This window comes from Octopus sinensis, linkage group LG4 (assembly GCF_006345805.1).
Source record: "Octopus sinensis linkage group LG4, ASM634580v1, whole genome shotgun sequence".
NCBI classification, from domain to species: Eukaryota; Metazoa; Mollusca; class Cephalopoda; order Octopoda; family Octopodidae; genus Octopus; species Octopus sinensis.
Window position 1 is genome coordinate 66,083,630 of NC_043000.1, and position 17,829 is coordinate 66,101,458.

At 36.7% G+C, this 17,829-nt stretch overlaps 1 protein-coding gene across 3 annotated transcripts in view; it reads left to right on the top strand.

Annotated features, from left to right (window-relative positions):
* Nucleotides 1–17,829, top strand: part of LOC115210683 (rac GTPase-activating protein 1) — a 39,524-nt gene continuing 21,695 nt past the window's right edge. The window contains exons 1-6 of one of the 3 annotated variants that reach the window (XM_029779358.2): nt 1–148; nt 12,332–12,410; nt 13,673–13,814; nt 15,005–15,065; nt 15,547–15,671; nt 17,169–17,313. In XM_029779358.2, the coding sequence (XP_029635218.1) occupies nt 12,332–12,410; nt 13,673–13,814; nt 15,005–15,065; nt 15,547–15,671; nt 17,169–17,313 (552 nt within the window). In that variant the 5' untranslated portion in view covers nt 1–148. Of the gene's footprint in view, nt 149–11,248; nt 11,277–12,331; nt 12,411–13,672; nt 13,815–15,004; nt 15,066–15,546; nt 15,672–17,168; nt 17,314–17,829 lie in introns of those variants that run through there. The other 2 variants (XM_029779359.2, XM_036502086.1) reach the window with 2 other exon arrangements.

Genomic DNA, 17,829 nt, shown 5'->3' on the forward strand with positions numbered 1-17,829 from the left:
CGTTTGTTAGGTCTTGGCTGTGACGCTAGGTGTCGCTAGCAATATACTGGTCAGGTGACGTCACATCGTTTAAATGCGGGATTTACAAATGTCGAGCTGATTGATGGAACGACTTATTTATATTTAGAAAAACTGAAAGAAAATCGCTGTGAGTTACAATTTATGGATGATAAAGTTGATATACATAATTTACTTATCCTTAATATATGAATGCTTAAAATTTGATGTTTTATTTTAACAACTTGATTAAAATTCCTAAATTCTAGCGCCCATTTTAGTTTGTTTTAACGGTTTGTTTAAATCTAAGTCAAAATGACATTTCTCATCTTAGGTTTAAACAAACCTATAATAATATATGTTGTTTTTTTTTTTATCGTTTCCATATGGAATATTTAAGGTACTCTATCATACAAATATAGTATGGAAAAAAGTTCTGGATTCAATTTGATATCGGAGCCAGATGGACTTTATTGTTCTATTCTAAACTATAACGAAGTTATATGATAATGAGGGAACTTATTGTTAAACGGAAAACTGAATTAACATTGTGTTTTTCAAAAGTATTTATTTGACCTATACATGATTATGTGTTTCTTTTTTTTCTTTTTCCTATCCTGCCAAACGTGACCAACCAGTTAAATTTTTTAGTTTCAAGTGAAAACATTTCTCATCTGTTTGACAAAACTATTAAATTTATGAACTGCTTTCGTAATTATTTAATTTGTTTATTACAATGCACTTTTAGCTTTGAAATTGATAACTTTTAAACTTTTTATTTATTCTTTGAACTGTCGTTCAAAATATCTACTGTGCCTCGAATTCCTTTCAAACGAGGGAAATATACTGGACGATAATTTTCGGTTACATTAATAGGTCAAGATTATACACTTAAACCTTAAACCTACGAAATAGTTTTAAACCCTTACATCCGTTTATTCCTTTCTTTCTTCTTTTTCTTTACAATCTGTGATTGCAACCTGTTTTATTGTTTTGCTGAAATTCTGACGTTATAGCCACAGGCCCTAAAAAAATATTAATCCGGTTCTAATTGTATAGGTGATTACAGAGAACTTAGTGATTTCTAACCGTTTTTTTTAAAACAATTTTACGTAGCAAAAATAGTAGCATTATTTTCGGTAAATCTTTATGGCCTTGCTTTATTTTGTTGTATATTTGTAGATATTCGCTAATATCATTCCTTACGGAAGTATTTTTATAATTTCGACTTCATTGAATCAAAGCTGGGGTGGGGCGTTAACTGTCTTTTTATTAACAGGTAGGGAATTCCTATTAACTGTTTTTGAAGTATTGGAAATATGATCGAATTAAATTTTAAAATCTATTTGGATAAACAAGCTCGCAGAACCGGGCGAAATGCCTAGCGGTATTTCGTCTGCCGTTACATTCTGAGTTCAAATTCCGCCTAGGTTGACTTTGTCTTTCATCCTTTCAGGATCGATTAAATAAGTACCACTGGGTCGATGTAACCGACTTAATCCCTTTGTCTATCCTTGTATTGCCCTGTGGGCAATAAAGAAATAAATGTGTATCGCTAACTGCAGATATAGCGACGAGTCAAAACGAAAGATTGCCAATCTAGCTTACTTGTTTCTTTTACAAATGTCAACTGCAGCCGTTGTTTGGATGGCGGTAACTTTGATTTGAATATTTGGTTAATATCTAATTTAACACCCGGCTACCAAAACAAAAAACAAATGTAATAGATATAAAAAATCGTTTGAAAGGTATTTATATAAAATTTCATTGAAAAACCACCCATTTTCCTAAGAGTTATGAGGGAAAAACTCGGATCTTGCCATTTTTTTTTCTGATTTTCGTTTCCGGATCAAGTTGAAAACATTAACCAAAATTTCCCCCACAAATTTGGTAAAATTTTCGAAAATTTTACCCAAATTTCTTTATAATTGTAATTTATGCCGTTTGAAAGGTATTTATATTTGATATTTTTTCATTAAAAGATATCCATTTTCCTGAAAGTTATGAGAGAAAAATAGGGTCGTGTGAATTTTCCTGGTGTTCTCTCCCCACCCCCAGGTTCGTTTGCGCAAATTTTGGTTTTCAGATTCGTTTAATCAAAAAAAAAAATAGTGTAATAGGTGTAAAACAACTTGCTCTAAACGAATATGACAAAAAAAAAATGCGCGCCCGCGAAAGGGGGTGAGGAGAGGACTCGGAACATTCACAAAAGTTTTTGGAAATTTTGTTTACTCTTTTACTTGTTTCAGTCAATTGACTGTGGCCATGCTGGAGCACCGCCTTTAGTCAAGCAAACCGACCCCAGGACTTAGTCTTTGTAAGCCTAGTACTTATTCTATCTGTCTTTTTTGCCGAACCGCTAAGTTATGGGGACGTAACCACACCAGCATAGGTTGTCAAGCGATGTTGGGGGTCAAACACAGACATACAAACATACACACACATGCATATATGCATATATATATATATATATATATATATATATTATATATATATATATATATATAAGGGGCTTCTTTCAGTTTCCGTCTACCAAATCCACTCACAAGGCTTTGGTCGGCTCGAGGCTATAGTAGAAACACTTGCCCAAGGTGTCACACAGTGGGACTGAACCCAGAACCATGTGGTTCGTAAGCAAGCTACTTACCACACAGCCACTCCTACGCCTTTTTTTAAATTTTCAGTTTTAAAATGCGTCATTCCTTTCTCTGATTTCCAAATAAGTTTTTTAAATACTTCGAAATCAAAATTGGGTGCACCCGTACATTAAATAAGCAACCGGCAAGCAGTCTATTCACGTGCTAGAAATAGCAGCCAAATCCCACACAAACTCTTTCTTGCACAGATTCAGCATGACACAGTGTGACAAGGCTGTCCCTTTGAAATACAGGTACTACTCATTTTTGCCAGCTGAGTGGACTGGAGCAACGTGAAATAAAGTGTCTTCTTCAAGGACACAATGCGTGTATCGCACCAGTATTACTTGGGCAAGCAATGACAGATCAAAGATACGAGGGGCGTTCAATAAGTAATGCCCCTGACCCACTTCCCATAGCAGTAGAGCAACGAAACTTGGCACAGTTATTAGTCTTTTTCTACATAGGAACCACCCAGAGTTAAGCATTTCTCCCACACTCGCCCCATTTCTCTTCATCATTGTCGTTGACTATTGATACCATTTCTGGCAAGGGCTTTGAAATAAAACCTAGAAGTTCCAGGCACCCAGCTGAATACTTGACAGACACTGACTTTGCTGATGACATCGCTCTTATCAGTGATTCTCTCTCCAATGCCCAGTCTCTTTTACAATCTCTCGAACAAGCCTCAAATTGTGTAGGTCTTTACCTCAATGAGGCCAAGACTGAATATATAAACAAGTGCCAGTCCAACAGTGATTGCATCATCCATACTCTCAACAATGCGCCCTTAAATATGGTTTCTGATTACAAATATCTTGGGTCATACATATCATCATCTGGAAAAGATTTTCTAACTAGAAAGGGTATGGCCTGGTCAGCCTGTAATGACATGCATAAGATTTGGTCATCAAATCTAAGTAGAGACTTCAAACTTGAAATCTTCAATTCTACTATATGGCTCAGAAACCTGGACGTTATCAAAGAAGCTTGAGAGGCAGTTGGATGGAACCTACACTCGCCTTCTTATGAGAGCTCAAAATCTCTCGTGGCAGCGTCATCCAACCAAAATGCAAATATGTGGGGAAACTACCACCTGTGTCATCTCTTGTGAAAGGTAGGAGAATCCAGTTTACTGGACATTGTTGTAGAGCTGAAAACGAGGCAATTTCTACTCTTCTCCTCTGGAAGTCATCTACTCACAATACCAGAGGGCGCACACTCTCCTACCCTGATGTAATCTCCAGGGATACAGGCATCCAGCAACAGGACCTCCGTAATGCTATGATGGACCGTGAAGTCTGGCGTAGCATGGTAAATTCCATTGTCTCGACCACGGTCGAACAATGATGATGATGATTTCTCCCATCGTTTGATGCAGCTCTGGAGACCGTTTTTGTAGAAGACCCCAGCTTGGTCCTCCAACCACGACGTGACTTCAGAAATCAAGGCTGCATCATCTAGGAAACACTTTCCTTTCAAAAACAACTTCATGGCTCGGAAGAGGTGAAAATCAGAGGGTGCATGATCAGGAGAGTATGGGGGAGGAGTTCATAGCCGCACACCTGTGCTTCTGATCTGGCGACAAGCGAGTTGTGGACCGGAGCGTTGTCCTGCAGGAGGAGGATGCCTTTGCTGATCTTGCCCCGCCTCTTGATTTTGATAGCTTCTCTTAATTTCCTCAAAAGTGAAGCATAATAGGCTCCTGTAATTGTGGTACCATTTGCCAGGAAATCTGTCATCACTACTCCGTCCTGGTCCCAGAAAACTGTGAGCATGACCTTGCCTTCTTTGGAGGAGGTGAGTCACGGTGCTTCCACTGCATTGACTGGGCATTGGTTTCTGGATCATAGTGATGGACCCAGGTTTCATCCTGTATAATCAGTCTTTTGAAAAATTTCGACTCATCTTGGCAAAGCTCCAAATTCATCCTCAAGCACTCGACGCATTCTTGCTTCTGGAAAGGTGTGAACAACCTGGGAATCCATCTGGCAGACACCTTTTGTATATGCAAATGGTCATGAATGATAGTTTCCACAGACCCAGTACTAATCTTGACAAATAGTTATGTGTCGATCTTCCAAAATGGCAGCCTCAACTTGATGGACAGATGCCTCATCAATGGCAGAAGTGGGGTGACCAAATCTGGGAGCTGTTTCCACAGAGTTCCGACCATGTTTGAATTCACGTTTTACATGGTCATATGATGGGGCATCATCACCATAAGTTACTTTCATTTCATCAAAAGTCTCCCGTGGTGTGCGTCCTTTCAAATACAAAAACTGGATCACTGCTCAACACTCAACAGGCTCCATTTCACAGTTCAAACACCTGTAAATCAGAAGCCACAATTAGTTCAGAGCTGTAATTTGCCACTTAATCTATAGAGATATAAATAATTGCACATGGAAAATTTCAGCTAGATCAAACAACTGCAAGTGGGTCAGAGGCACTATTTATTGAACATCCCTCGTATATATATATATATATATAACACGAGACTGAACGTTAATTTTAATTTTATACCCGCACTTTTTAAAAAAATCATCGCTACATTTGATCGTACACATTGTTGTTTATCTCAACAGGATAATTTTTAAAGTCATGAGCCAATATAGCCTCATTGAAATTATGTTACTTGCTGCTCCCGCTATCTCTCTCTCTCTCTCATTGCTATAGTATCCATGCCAGTGGAATGCTGACAGCTCCATCCGAGCGGGATCACTGCCAGAGCAGCTGTCTGGCTTCCGTGCTGGTGGCACGTAAAAAGCACCATTTGAGCATGATTGTTACCAGCGTCGCCTTTCTGGCACGTGAACAAAACATTTGAGCGAGGTCGTTGCCAGTGTTGCTGGACTGACCCCTGTGCAGGTGGCACGTAAAAAAACACCATTTCAAGCATGGCCGTTGCCAGTACCGCCAGACTGGCCCTTGTGTCGGTGGCATGTAAAAGCACCCACTACACTTACGGAGTGGTTGGCGTTGGGAAGGGCATCCAGCTATAGAAACTCTACCAGATCAGATCGGAGCCTAGCGCAGCCATCTGGTTCGCCAGTCCTCAGTCAAATCGTCCAACCCATGTTGGCATGGAACGCGGACGTTAAATGATGATGATTACTGTATCTAGTGGTAATACAACAAAATTTTTCAAAACCATGATTATTTTTAATCTCTACTCAATCTCCCATTGCTGGTGTGCACATATTAGACGAAAGGAAGATTTTTGTAGGTTTTTTGGAAGGAAAAAACTGCATCCAGTAGCTATTTTGTTGAGTGCTGTTTTTCACAGCGTGTTATTAAAGCCCTAAGATGCCACCCAAACGCTCTACACCTCCTAAGCGCCAGAGAAAAGTTATGATGCTCCATGAGAAGGTACAACTGCTGGATATGTTCCAGGAAGGTAAAAGTTACGCTGCAGTAGGTCGACATTATGTTGTCAATGAAAGCATCATACGTTACATAAGTTTCTGTGAAAGTGCCAAAAAGATAGCGAAAGTGAGAAATTTTCAGAAAAATAGCCCATGTGGATTGAAAGTTATTACATTATTTGTTGCAGCATTGAAATTCAAGATGGTCGCCGCTAGCCTAAAAATTGGTGATTTGAGTCAAATTTCAAATTGGCATAACTTTTGAACCATTGGGATTTGGAACCTGAAATTTTGCATGTTTCCTGTTTTTACTGATAGTTACAGTTGATTGGAGATGGTGGGTTTCAAAATTCTTTTTTTTTTTTACCTTGGTTTACATGGAATCACACTATAGAGATTGGATAGGTTTGAGACATGGATGTAATGAATGATGGGAATGATAGAGGGGTGATTAATGATGAGTTGGGGAAGGTGGGGGAAGTAGGTGATGACTGGCAATACAGAAAAAGGGGTGAAGAATAGTAATAATAATACAGTAGAGAGGGGAAGGATGAGAGAAAAGGAGCTGATGTGTGGGTGGGTAGGTTGTAAGAATGGGAGGAGAGAGATAGACATAGTGCATAGCAAAAGCGAGAGATCTATGGGACCCTGAAAATCATATTCATCTTGCAGAGAAGGTTTATGAAGGATTTATTTGAATAATATATAAAGCAACAATGTGTTTAAATTAAATTTTTTAAATTCTCTGACTGTTTTTTGCTCTTGTAATTATCTTCGACAGCGACAAATTATGATACACTTAAGCTGTGAATCTTGAACATCTACAGTTGTATTGATTTGTTTTTCACAATAAAGTTTGGTTACTTCAGGCAAGGATTAATCAACCATGCATTCTAAGGAAAACCTGGAATATCATATCTTGTTAGTCATTAGACTGCAGCCATACTGGTGCACCCCCTTGGAGAATTGTTTTAGTCGAATGAACTATTTTTTAAGCTTGGTACTTATTCTATCAATCTATTTTGCCAAAGTTACTGGGACATAAACACCAGCACTGATTGGCAAGTGGTAGTGGGAGACAAACACAGACACAAAGACACACACATATATGATGGGCTTCTTCCAGTTTCCATCTACCAAATCTACTCACAGGGCTTTGATAGCCCAAGGCTATCATAGAAGACACTTGCTTAAGGTGCCACACAGTGGGCTGAACCTGGAATTATGTAGTTGGGAAGCAAGCTTCTTACCACAGAGTCACACCTGTACTTCTGTGTCAAAGTTGTTGGAGAGAATCTAAAAAGTGTAATGTATGTGACATTACACAAAATAACTTTTTCCACTTGTAAATATTTTATCTGCTCAAATCTGAATTTCTCCAGAACAGCATAAAAATCCTCAGGATATTATTTACATTGACCTTGAAATTTCCAAAAATGCTGAGTTTGCTATGTCAAGGCACACAGTTCTCATTAACCTGATGTGGTGTGCATGGCAAAAATGGATGTAACATTTTCAAGACAGATATTTTCTATATCTTCCAAAGAGTATACATCTAAAAGAAATTGTCCCAATATCCATACCTAGTCAAAAATGAACCATTTCAATGTACCTTTACAGGTCTTTCAGTGATTTTTCTGGGCATTGTAAAAGGTTTTGAAAACCAGTTTTGGCTTAACATTTGTGAGAACATGAGATAGAAAATCGAGAAGCATGATATAGGGAGTGAAACATGAATCAGGAAGAAAAATATAGTGATACTGGGGCTGGTGCCACATAAAAAAAGCACTAATGCTGACGTTACATTAAAAGTACTCATGCTGGTGCCACATTAAAAGCACCCAGTACACTCTGTAGAGTGGTTGGCATTAGCAAGGAGATCCAGCTGTAGCAACCATGCCAGAACTGATGATGGAATCTGGTGTTGTCCCCGCTCCCTTACCCGCTTCAGTCAAACCATCCAGTTCATGCCAGCATGGAAAGTGGATGTCAAATGATAATGATGAGACGAGGAAATCAGTCCTGTAAAACAGACATTGATACTTAAATTAGTAGAGGGAGATAGTGGTTATACATGTGGCAAATCTTAGAGCTCTGTTTTAAATCCATTTGTGCATTATAGAACCAATGTCAGTTTCTATATGATCTCTTCACCTGCTGGAACTAGTTGCCAAGTCCTTCATATATCCTCATAATATTTTAACCCTTTAGCATGTATCGCTTATTCACTATCATGTATTGCTTATTCACATTGTTTTAAATTAACTTAGAATTATCTCATAGCTTCAAGATTTTGATGATGTGGTTTATTTTTAGAATGACATTGTAGGTGAGTATGAGAGGTTGGAACTGTTTTATATTCAAACCATGATGGTTTGAATATAAAACGGGTAGAATATTTAGGTTGGATATGGCCTGTTCAAATGCTAAATGGTTAAATACATAAATGACTCAAAAATGAATAATACACACCTGAAGGCATTGGAAAAATATTAGTGCTGAAATTGTGCTTATCTTATGTATGTTTGAGCCAATAAGGGAGACCTATGTGGTGACACAACTTGCTAGAAATAGTAGCTAAATCACACTCTTCTCTGTGTGGTATCTAACCTGCTAGCTATTGCTGTCAAATTTCCCTCAACTCTCTGCTGCCTTATGTATGAACCAACAAGTGAGACCTCTGTGTGGTAGCTATGCATATTAGAAATACCTACCACTTCTCCCTCAGATCATATCATTCACTTCCTTTAAACAATATTAACTGTGTTGTGGATAAACAAAAAACTACATAGAACATTAAAAGGGTAATGGACATGCATAGTACTTCTGTATATCAAGTATCAAGAGTATAGCGTAAGGAGGGGTCTTTTTGGTTTTTTTTTTTTTTAACTGAAGGAGATGACAAAGGACCAAGATAACTAGTGCATTGCTGTAGTCAAGAAGGCCCGTCCACCGCAGCAGGACTGATACTGGTGCCACATAAAAAGTACCCAGTACACTCTGTGGAGTGATTGGCATTAGGAAGGGCATCAGGCTGTAGAAACCATGCTAGAACAGACCATGGAGTCTAGTACAGCCCCTGGCCCTACCAGCTCTGGTCAAACTATCCAGCCCATGGAAACAGACATTCCAACCATGGAAAACAGACATTAAATGATGATGATGATGTCATATATCCAATAATAGCAAAACTAAAAGCTAGTATTAAAAAGAGGTTCACTCATTAAAATAATAGAATCATTTCAGTTACGATTGTTTTCTTTCTGCTTATATCTTTTACTTTATAACAACATTCTCTCATTTCTTTTTCAACACATTGTTTTATTGCCCCACTTCTCTTTTGGCCGGCTCTATTCTTTTTCTGCTTAATTTCATTTGAATTTCATGGCATTTATTTTTCTAACTTTATCGCTTTTTTTCTTTCTTACAACCCTCACCAATGAAGCTCTTCTGGATTTGTCTTTCAGTTTTTATCTTAACATTAACATAGTTTTTCTGTCACTTGTATGTTATTATTGAAATACTTTTATTATGATATTGCAATCTTAACGGTAACTTTAAGGCCATTGAAGTCTTTATGATCCAATCATTTGCAGGGAAATTCTTTTTAAAATACATTACCAGGAAGAAACTAGCAGATTAGAAATTCTCTTATATATGATTAACAATTATTGCACTTTCTTACACAAGTCTTTTAAATAATTTACACCATACTTAAATGTCTTTTCCATCTGTAATTTATTGTAACAAGTATTTCTACAAAATGGTAACTCTTACCATAGAAATTTTTTTTCCTTTGAGTAATTTATAATCAGTGAAATAATATAGCAGTTAAATAAGGTAGAGACTCATGTATTTCTTTCATATTTATATATCCTCTTCATCCTGATTTAACATCCATTTTCTATTCTAGCATGGGTTGGACGGTTTGATAGGAGCTGGTAAGACGAGGGGTCACACCAGCTGTTCTGCTCTGGCATAATTTCTACAGTTGGATGCCCTTCCTCATGCGAACTACTCCACAGAGTGTACTGGGTATTTTTTATGTGACACTAGTGCTTTTTTACACACACACACAATCACTGTTATTGTTGTTTATCTTGTTGTTGCTTTGTTTTATATAACCTGTTTCAAGTCTCAACCAGAAACTCCAAGTAACAGCAGCTTGAATGCTTTACTATGGATGTTTTTTTTTATGATTAACAATAATATATTACAGGGGAAAGAGACCAGGTTCTGAGAACTAAGATTCTGTTAAATTTGTAATAGTTCAAATTTTGATCAGAATTTTAAGAGAATCAGATATTTTCAAGTTGGCAATGTTTTTCTTTGGATTTCGATTTGGACTGTACTCATAAGAACGATTGTTTGAAGTTATTATACTTTGAGGTTTCCTGGTATTTACCCTTTGTGTTTCAGAGTGTCATTTGGTTTTGTCTCCAAAGTTTCAATGATCACAGGTACAGTTGTTCTTAGATACCACAGTTTTGAGATCTCTATTTCAAGGTCTTTATATCTACTTCTCAAATGTTTTTACAGAAGTGTTGCTGCCAGCTAAGATTGACTACTACTAGCTGGTAGAATTGTCAGTGCACTGGACAAAATGCTTAGTGGAATTTTGTCTGTCTTTATGTTCTGAGTTCAAATTCTGCTCGGGTCAACTTTGCCTTACATCCTTTCAGGGTCAATAAAGTACCAGTTGAACATTAGCTTTGATGTAATAAACTGACCCTCTCCCCTGGAATTACTGGCTTTGTGCCAAAATTGGAAACCATTATTATTACTATTATTATTATACACTTGAAAAGGAAAGTGAGAGTGGAGAGGGGAGTGCTGCCTCTTAGCAACTTTGTTAAAGGTGGATGAATGTATATATATTATATATATTAAATCTCTGAGAGAGATTTATGCAGTAGCAGCACAATAAAGTGATAGTATGTTGTCAACTTAATGTGACAGTCCCATAAAAGGGGAAAATGCTACTGTTATTTAGCCCTAGGAAACACCGTTTCCTGTTAGACTTGACACATTTCCCGTGTCCTTATGTTTTCAAAGTGGAGTTAAGTATCTCCACCCAGCAAAGCCAGCATTCAGAGACTAGTTTCAGAGTCATTGCTCATCATCAGTCTGGAGTAGCATGGCTTGCTAGCTGAATTCTTCTAAGACCCAAACACAGAGGGGACATACACAGACATGTCGGAACAAAAAACACATGAAAGGATGAATGTAAAATGAAAATGAGGCAGATATCTCGGCCCTGCTCTGAGATGAAACCGTGATTTCCTTTTCTTTTTAACCTTACATTTTAAATAATAATTTTCCAGTCCCATTTCAAGGCAAAACCGTGACTTCCCTTTTCGTTGTCACTTTACAATTTTAAAGAAAACGTTTTAAACAAATGTTCATTCAATAGTTACACAATTTACTTATTTTTCCTTTTTTTTTTAAAACAAAAAGTTTAACCAAATGTTTTTCTCAGTCTTTCACAGTCTTTAAAATAAATCACGACTTACCACTTCATCTTCTCCTTTTCGTCCACATAATTCACCACTGAGGCGCGAAGTTCAACATCCACCTCTGGCTCCAGTGGATTCACTCTTTCATAATATCTTTCAATTTTGAATTTCTTTTAACTTTGTGGTGTCCTATATTTCAAACCTTACTTTGGTTTGTGTCTTGCGTGTTTGTGATTTTTGTGTCTGTGTGGTCATTTGACTGTAATTCTGTGTGTCTATGTTTTTAGGTTTCCATAATTCTCAGTTATCTTGTTTCTGTTTGTCTACACTTTTGTGTGTTTGTGTGTCTGAATGTTTATGTACTTGTAAGTCCTTGCTTTTGATCCTACCGGTGAACCTTCCCCGCCTCTCGTCATAGGTTGGATTACCACTTCCATGGCTTTGTACTTCAGTTCCACTATCACTGGTGACTTCCTCCTCTCTCTTTTTCTTGCTTTCACCTCCACAAAATTCCCATCTTGTTCTGTTATCTGTTTCTACTGTTTCTCCACCATTATATTTTCCTGAATACTCTCCTCTACAATTTCCACTGCTGCTCTAGGGTATTTCTTTCTCAAGTGCCCTCTTTCACTACATTCATAACTCTTTGGGGTCTCCCCTCCAACATTATTTGTTTCTCTTAAAATTATCCTTTCCAACTCTCCATTTCTAAACTTGTTCCTGTTATAACTCTTTAGTGGTTGTCAGTTGTTAAAAACTGACCCAAAGAATTCAAAAGCGCATGCCACTTATTTTCTTAGCCAATCTGAAAATAATTAAACCTTTTTCATTTCAATTCTCTGATATATTTTAATCCTAAATGTCATTATTCCAGATGAAGACTGCCTCCCTTGTAGCCAACTATGATGCTTTAATAGCCAACCAATTTGTACTTACTAATGGAAATGAAGCTGGTATGTACATAACTATTTTGCTTTCTAAATTTGCTTTTAAACAGCTTTCATACAGTATTCTCATTATTAGTATAGTGATTGTATTATTTAAATTTACACACAGACTTCTGAAAAAACGGTTTGTTAGATTTAGTGCATAGACAAAGTTGCCTGATTGTGTGAGCATTAAAAGAGATGTGACCAGTTTTGCATAGAGAATCAAAGGCACTTTATATAAAACTGAAAAAAATTACCAGAAACAAAATATAAAGTGGATTGCAGAATCAGTAGTGCAATGTATTTGAATGCCTTGTATATAATTAATGATCTTTACATTCTGTGATCAAATCTTGCCATGGTTGACTTTTTGCTCCATACTACTGGGGTTTATAAAATATGAAGTTGGATACTGGAGAAAATATAATTGACCATGTATAGCTCTGTGCTTATGTTAGAAATCATTATTAAAAACGAACTAAAAAAAAATATGATTTTAATTGGGTCAACATTTTAATCAGGGAGTGTTAAGATTAATTAGATTACTTAAGATGACCATGTGACCTCCGATACCTTCTGGCAAAAATTGTGCTTTTGCTTAGTGAAAGGAAATGGAATTTATTGACAGGTTTCAAATGATCTTTTTGACTGGGTTCTCTAACATTCAATTCTAGATGAAACTTTCTCACTTCCACTGCCCTTTGGAAATGGTATATCACATATCTTTCTTTCATATATATATATATATCATCAAGCTGCCTGCTTACATAAGAGACCATGAAGTGATAGGATATTTACTACATTTCTAATGAAATACACTGCCTTTGTTTCAATTAATTTTGAAATTAATGAAAAATTTAGCAAAATGGCCTTGTCATTATTAAACTGGTGTTTGGAACATATATTAAACATGAAATTTTGATGGAAGGTTTTAATTTAGACCACTTCCTGATTGTTTAATTTAGATTGCTTCTTGTTTGTTTACAGGAAGTTCACATCAAAGAACGATGGGTAGTCTTGGCCAGTTTGATATGAAAAGGGTTGTTATGTTTTTTTTCCAACTTTAACATTCACAATTTTAAACATTGTCTGTTCAGTTGTCAAATTATATATCTGAATCAGTGGAGAATGGTTTGAGACATTCTTTTGGAGACGTAGTTGCAAATGCAAAAGTGACTTAAAATTCAGTATATTAATTCATTGGACATTTTTAGTTTAGTATTGAAGTCGTCTTGAGGTGTTATTTTTCTTTTCATGTTTTTTCTTTCATCTGTATTTTATCTCAGAATTCCAAAATTTTGTTAGTAACGTCCAAAAAGCTTTTGTAAAATGGTTCGCTGCAGAAAAAGAAATAGTAAAATTACGAGAGGAACTACGTAAATCAAATCAACTGAAAGCAACTCTGGAAACTGAGTTGAAGCATGCACGGTAATTTATTAAAATATTGGCACTTCTGCTTGATAAAGCAAGCTTTTTAATTGTTTTTTTTTCCTTCACAATTGTGAGATTTATGCATAGCTTGACATATATGGATGTTTGATTAAATAAGCTTGAAGAGAAAGCTAACTAGCCTAGTGTGATGTGGAGCTTGCTTGTATGTTCTAACCATTAGTTAGTTATTGGACTTTAATCCCACAATAAAGCACCCAGTACACTCTGTAAAGTGGTTGGCTTTAAGAAGGGTATCCAACCATAGAAACCTCACCAGAACAGATAGAGCCCAAGCAGCTCTTCAGCAGACCAGATCCTGTCAAACCATTCAATCTGTGCCAGCATGGAAAATGGATTTTAAATGATGACCATCTATACATAATAAAGCACCATAGTTAAACCATAATCACACGAGGTCCTCTACCTCCAGAGACTTTATTTAACTGAATAACTCAGTTTTTTTTTTGTTTTTCCTGCATCTAACTAATAACCAGATTAGATAGCAATGGCCAACATGATCATCAGGTTTGAGTCCTACTCAGTCACTTAAATATTGGCCCAAACCTTAATTGGCTTGTTCCTTTCACTTTTGTCTATTGTTTCTACTTTCCTCTGTACTCCAACTAACTATAGTTATTAGATAGATCATTCTTCAATCTAAATTGAAGATCTCTTTCTCTCACTCACTCACTCACTCAATCTCTCTTTCACTCTCACTCTCTCTCTCTCTCTCTCATGCACTCGCACACTTGCCTGCCTATGGTGTCTGTTCTGCTCAATTCCCTTTGACATGAAGTAAAAATTCTTGACAGTAAAGTTGTCGCTCAACTTGCTAGAAATAGCAGCCGGATTTCGTGCATTGCCTTACCGCCTTATGAAAGGACACATTGGATAATGTAGTCCATGATATACAAAATAATGGGATGGTCACTGCTGGAATTCCTTTCATGATAAATTTAACCAGGCCTTTTCTAAACAGAAAATGTATTGGAAAGGTATGTAAAGAGATTTAAATTGTAATGATGCAAGGTAGATAACTTATGGATGACCATGTTTGCTCTTTTCTAAAGTGTACAGTGAAGAAAATGTATATTTGAGTAGGTACCGTAATTCATGAATAGATGGCAGTGGAAATAATGTTTTAACGGAAGAATGTCTTTAAGATGATGTTTGGGTTTTTTTTGCAGAAACCAAATCAAATTTGAATTTCAAAAACGATCACAAGTAGAGAATGACCGAGTCACATTGGTGAGTTGATTTATAATTTCTAACAAATATTGATTTTTCTCGAGCCAGTTAATATAATTATCAGTAAATTTAAGTTGTTTCATAATTCCTGATAGTTTCTATTCATAGACTTCACAATTCAATACCTACCCCTAAAAAAGGCAGCAAGTTGACAATTGTTTACTGAGCAAAATACTTAGTGGCATTTCATCTGTATGTATGCTTTGTCCAAATACCACTGAGGTCAATTTTGCCTTTCACCTTTTCAGCGTCGATAAAATAAGTACCAATTGAACTCTGGGGTTGGTGTAATTGACTTGCTCTCTCTCTCGAAATTGCTGGCCTTGTGCCAAAATTTAAAATAAATTTATCTCTAAAAAAGTATAATTATGTACATGGTAACCACAAGTTTGCATTAGTATTTTTTATTTAGAACTTTGGTAATAAAAAACATGTAATATTTTTTGACATTCAAATAAAGTATTTATCTTTATCTTTGCAGGAGAATCTCATAGAAATGATACGCAACCTTTTAAATGATAAAAATAAATCAATGCTAGATGAAAAAGACATGCAGAAATTAGCTTTCTTGAATTCTTATCAACGGTCAGATGGTAGTAAAAGAAGGTATGTATAGACCTACATTTTTTGTATTTTCAGTTGGATATATTCAACACTTTAACTTGTATTGAAGTTAGCCCAAGTACCTAAGTGAACTGCTTACTGTTATTAAAAGTACTTCACTTCCTATTGCTACGTAATTGAGATAGAGTAGATGTCTTGGGAATGAAATCACTTTCAGACTATGAATGCATATGGTCGATGCCTCTCTCATTTTTTTTCTCTTACCTTCTCTGGTTGAATAGATTTTGTTGTTTTTTTTTCAGAGGTGTAGATCTATATTTTAATGCTGTTCAGTGATAACTTTTCCAATTATTGTCAACCTTCCTATCAATAGGTGAAACTAGTAATCATCCAACTCTCATTTCTTCACTTCTATAACATATTGGAAATAACTACTTCTCCTGAGGATCTGCTTTATTTTGGCTTCTTTGTATTCATGAACTTGAAAACATTGACAGCAATAATATCCTGACATTAAGTATGTGTGTGTGTCTGAGAATGTTGGCTAATTAAGAGGGAGAAAATGGAATCTGGTGGGAATTGAACTGACACTCTCTTGTAATTTCTGTGTATTACCTCTGCTGCCACTTGTCTTTTCCTACCTCTTGCCTATGCCTCATAATTGGCAAGAGGTGGGGATAGAAAGACGAGATAGGCTGAGTGTTGAAAAGGTGGAAGGATTGGAAGATCCAGTGATGTCCCTAGTTACACAAAAGTGTTGTGTGGTGAGTAGGAGATATCCACTGCCTTCTGTAGGCTGGCAGTATAGTGCAGTGAAAAAGAGAATAACATAAAGAGGTAATATCCCACTACAATCTGGTGAATTGGCCATGTGGTAATGATGTTGACTTCTTAACTATATGGTTCTGGGTTCCATTCCACCATGAGGCCCTTTGGCTGAGTGTCTTGTGTGACAGCCTCAAACCTTGCAAGTGAAATTGGTAGACACTAGAAAATTTCCTTGTGTGTGTGAATATTTCTGCATGTCTTTGCAAGACACTATTTTGGTGGCAGTGATGCTATGTTAACATTTCTTGTAATCTGTATCCTGGAGCTCAACAATTGGCATCTGAAGTTTAGATTTCACTGCATGGCTGTGTGGTAAGAAGTTTGCTTCCCAACCACATAGTCCTGGGTTCAGTCCTACTACATGGACCAAAGCCTTGTGAGTGGATTTGGTAGATGGAAACTGAAAGAAGGCTGTCATGTATATATATATATATGTGTGTGTGTGTGTGTGTTACTGTCTCCTTGCCTTGATGAATAATAGTTGCAAATGAGCATCACTTTCATGTAAGCGGTGCAATATTCTGTGAAAACAGGTCTAGTCGTGATGAAATATTACCATATCTGGAAACATGGTTGGTGACCAGAAGGGCATCTGGCCATAGAAAATCCACCTCAGTAAATTCCATTCAACATATACAAACCTGAAGTAATAACTGTTAAGAAAATGGTTCAAGATCAATAATAGGAAATATATTTCTTCTTTGTTTTCAGAAGCAATGCTTATCGCATGCGAGATTCTTCTGCTTCATGTTTGTCAGACATCAGTTATGATGTCACTGATGATGATCTTGATGCTTCATCAGCTGATATATGTGAAGACAGTACTCCACCAAAAAGAAAAAGAATTTCAACAGACGTAAGTTATCTTAGATATTGTTGAATTTATTATTTCTAAGTGTTAACAAAAGATAAGAAATCAGTTAAAATATCCAAGAGCCATCCTGAATATAATACAGCATTTAGTTTCATCCTTGATTTAGAGCTCAAATCAAGAGAGTGAGGCCCGGTAAAACTTTGGCTTATAATTTACTGAGATAGGCGCAGGCAGGGCTGTGTGTTAAGAAGCTTGCTTCCCAACCACATGGTTCCGGGTTCAGTTGCACTGCATGGCACCTTGGGCAAGTGTCTTCAACTGTAGCCTCAGGTTGACCAAAGCCTTGTGAATGGATTTGGTAGTCGGAAACTGGAAGAAGCCCAAGAGACTGATAGAATATGTACTAGGCTTACAAAGAATAAGTCCTGTGATCGATTTCTTCGACTAATACCCTTTGAAGTGATGCTCCAGCATGGCTGCTGCCAAATGACTGAAACAAGTGCAAGAATAATAGAATAGTCATAGATGGTAGAGGACTGAATGGTCAAGAAGTTAAAG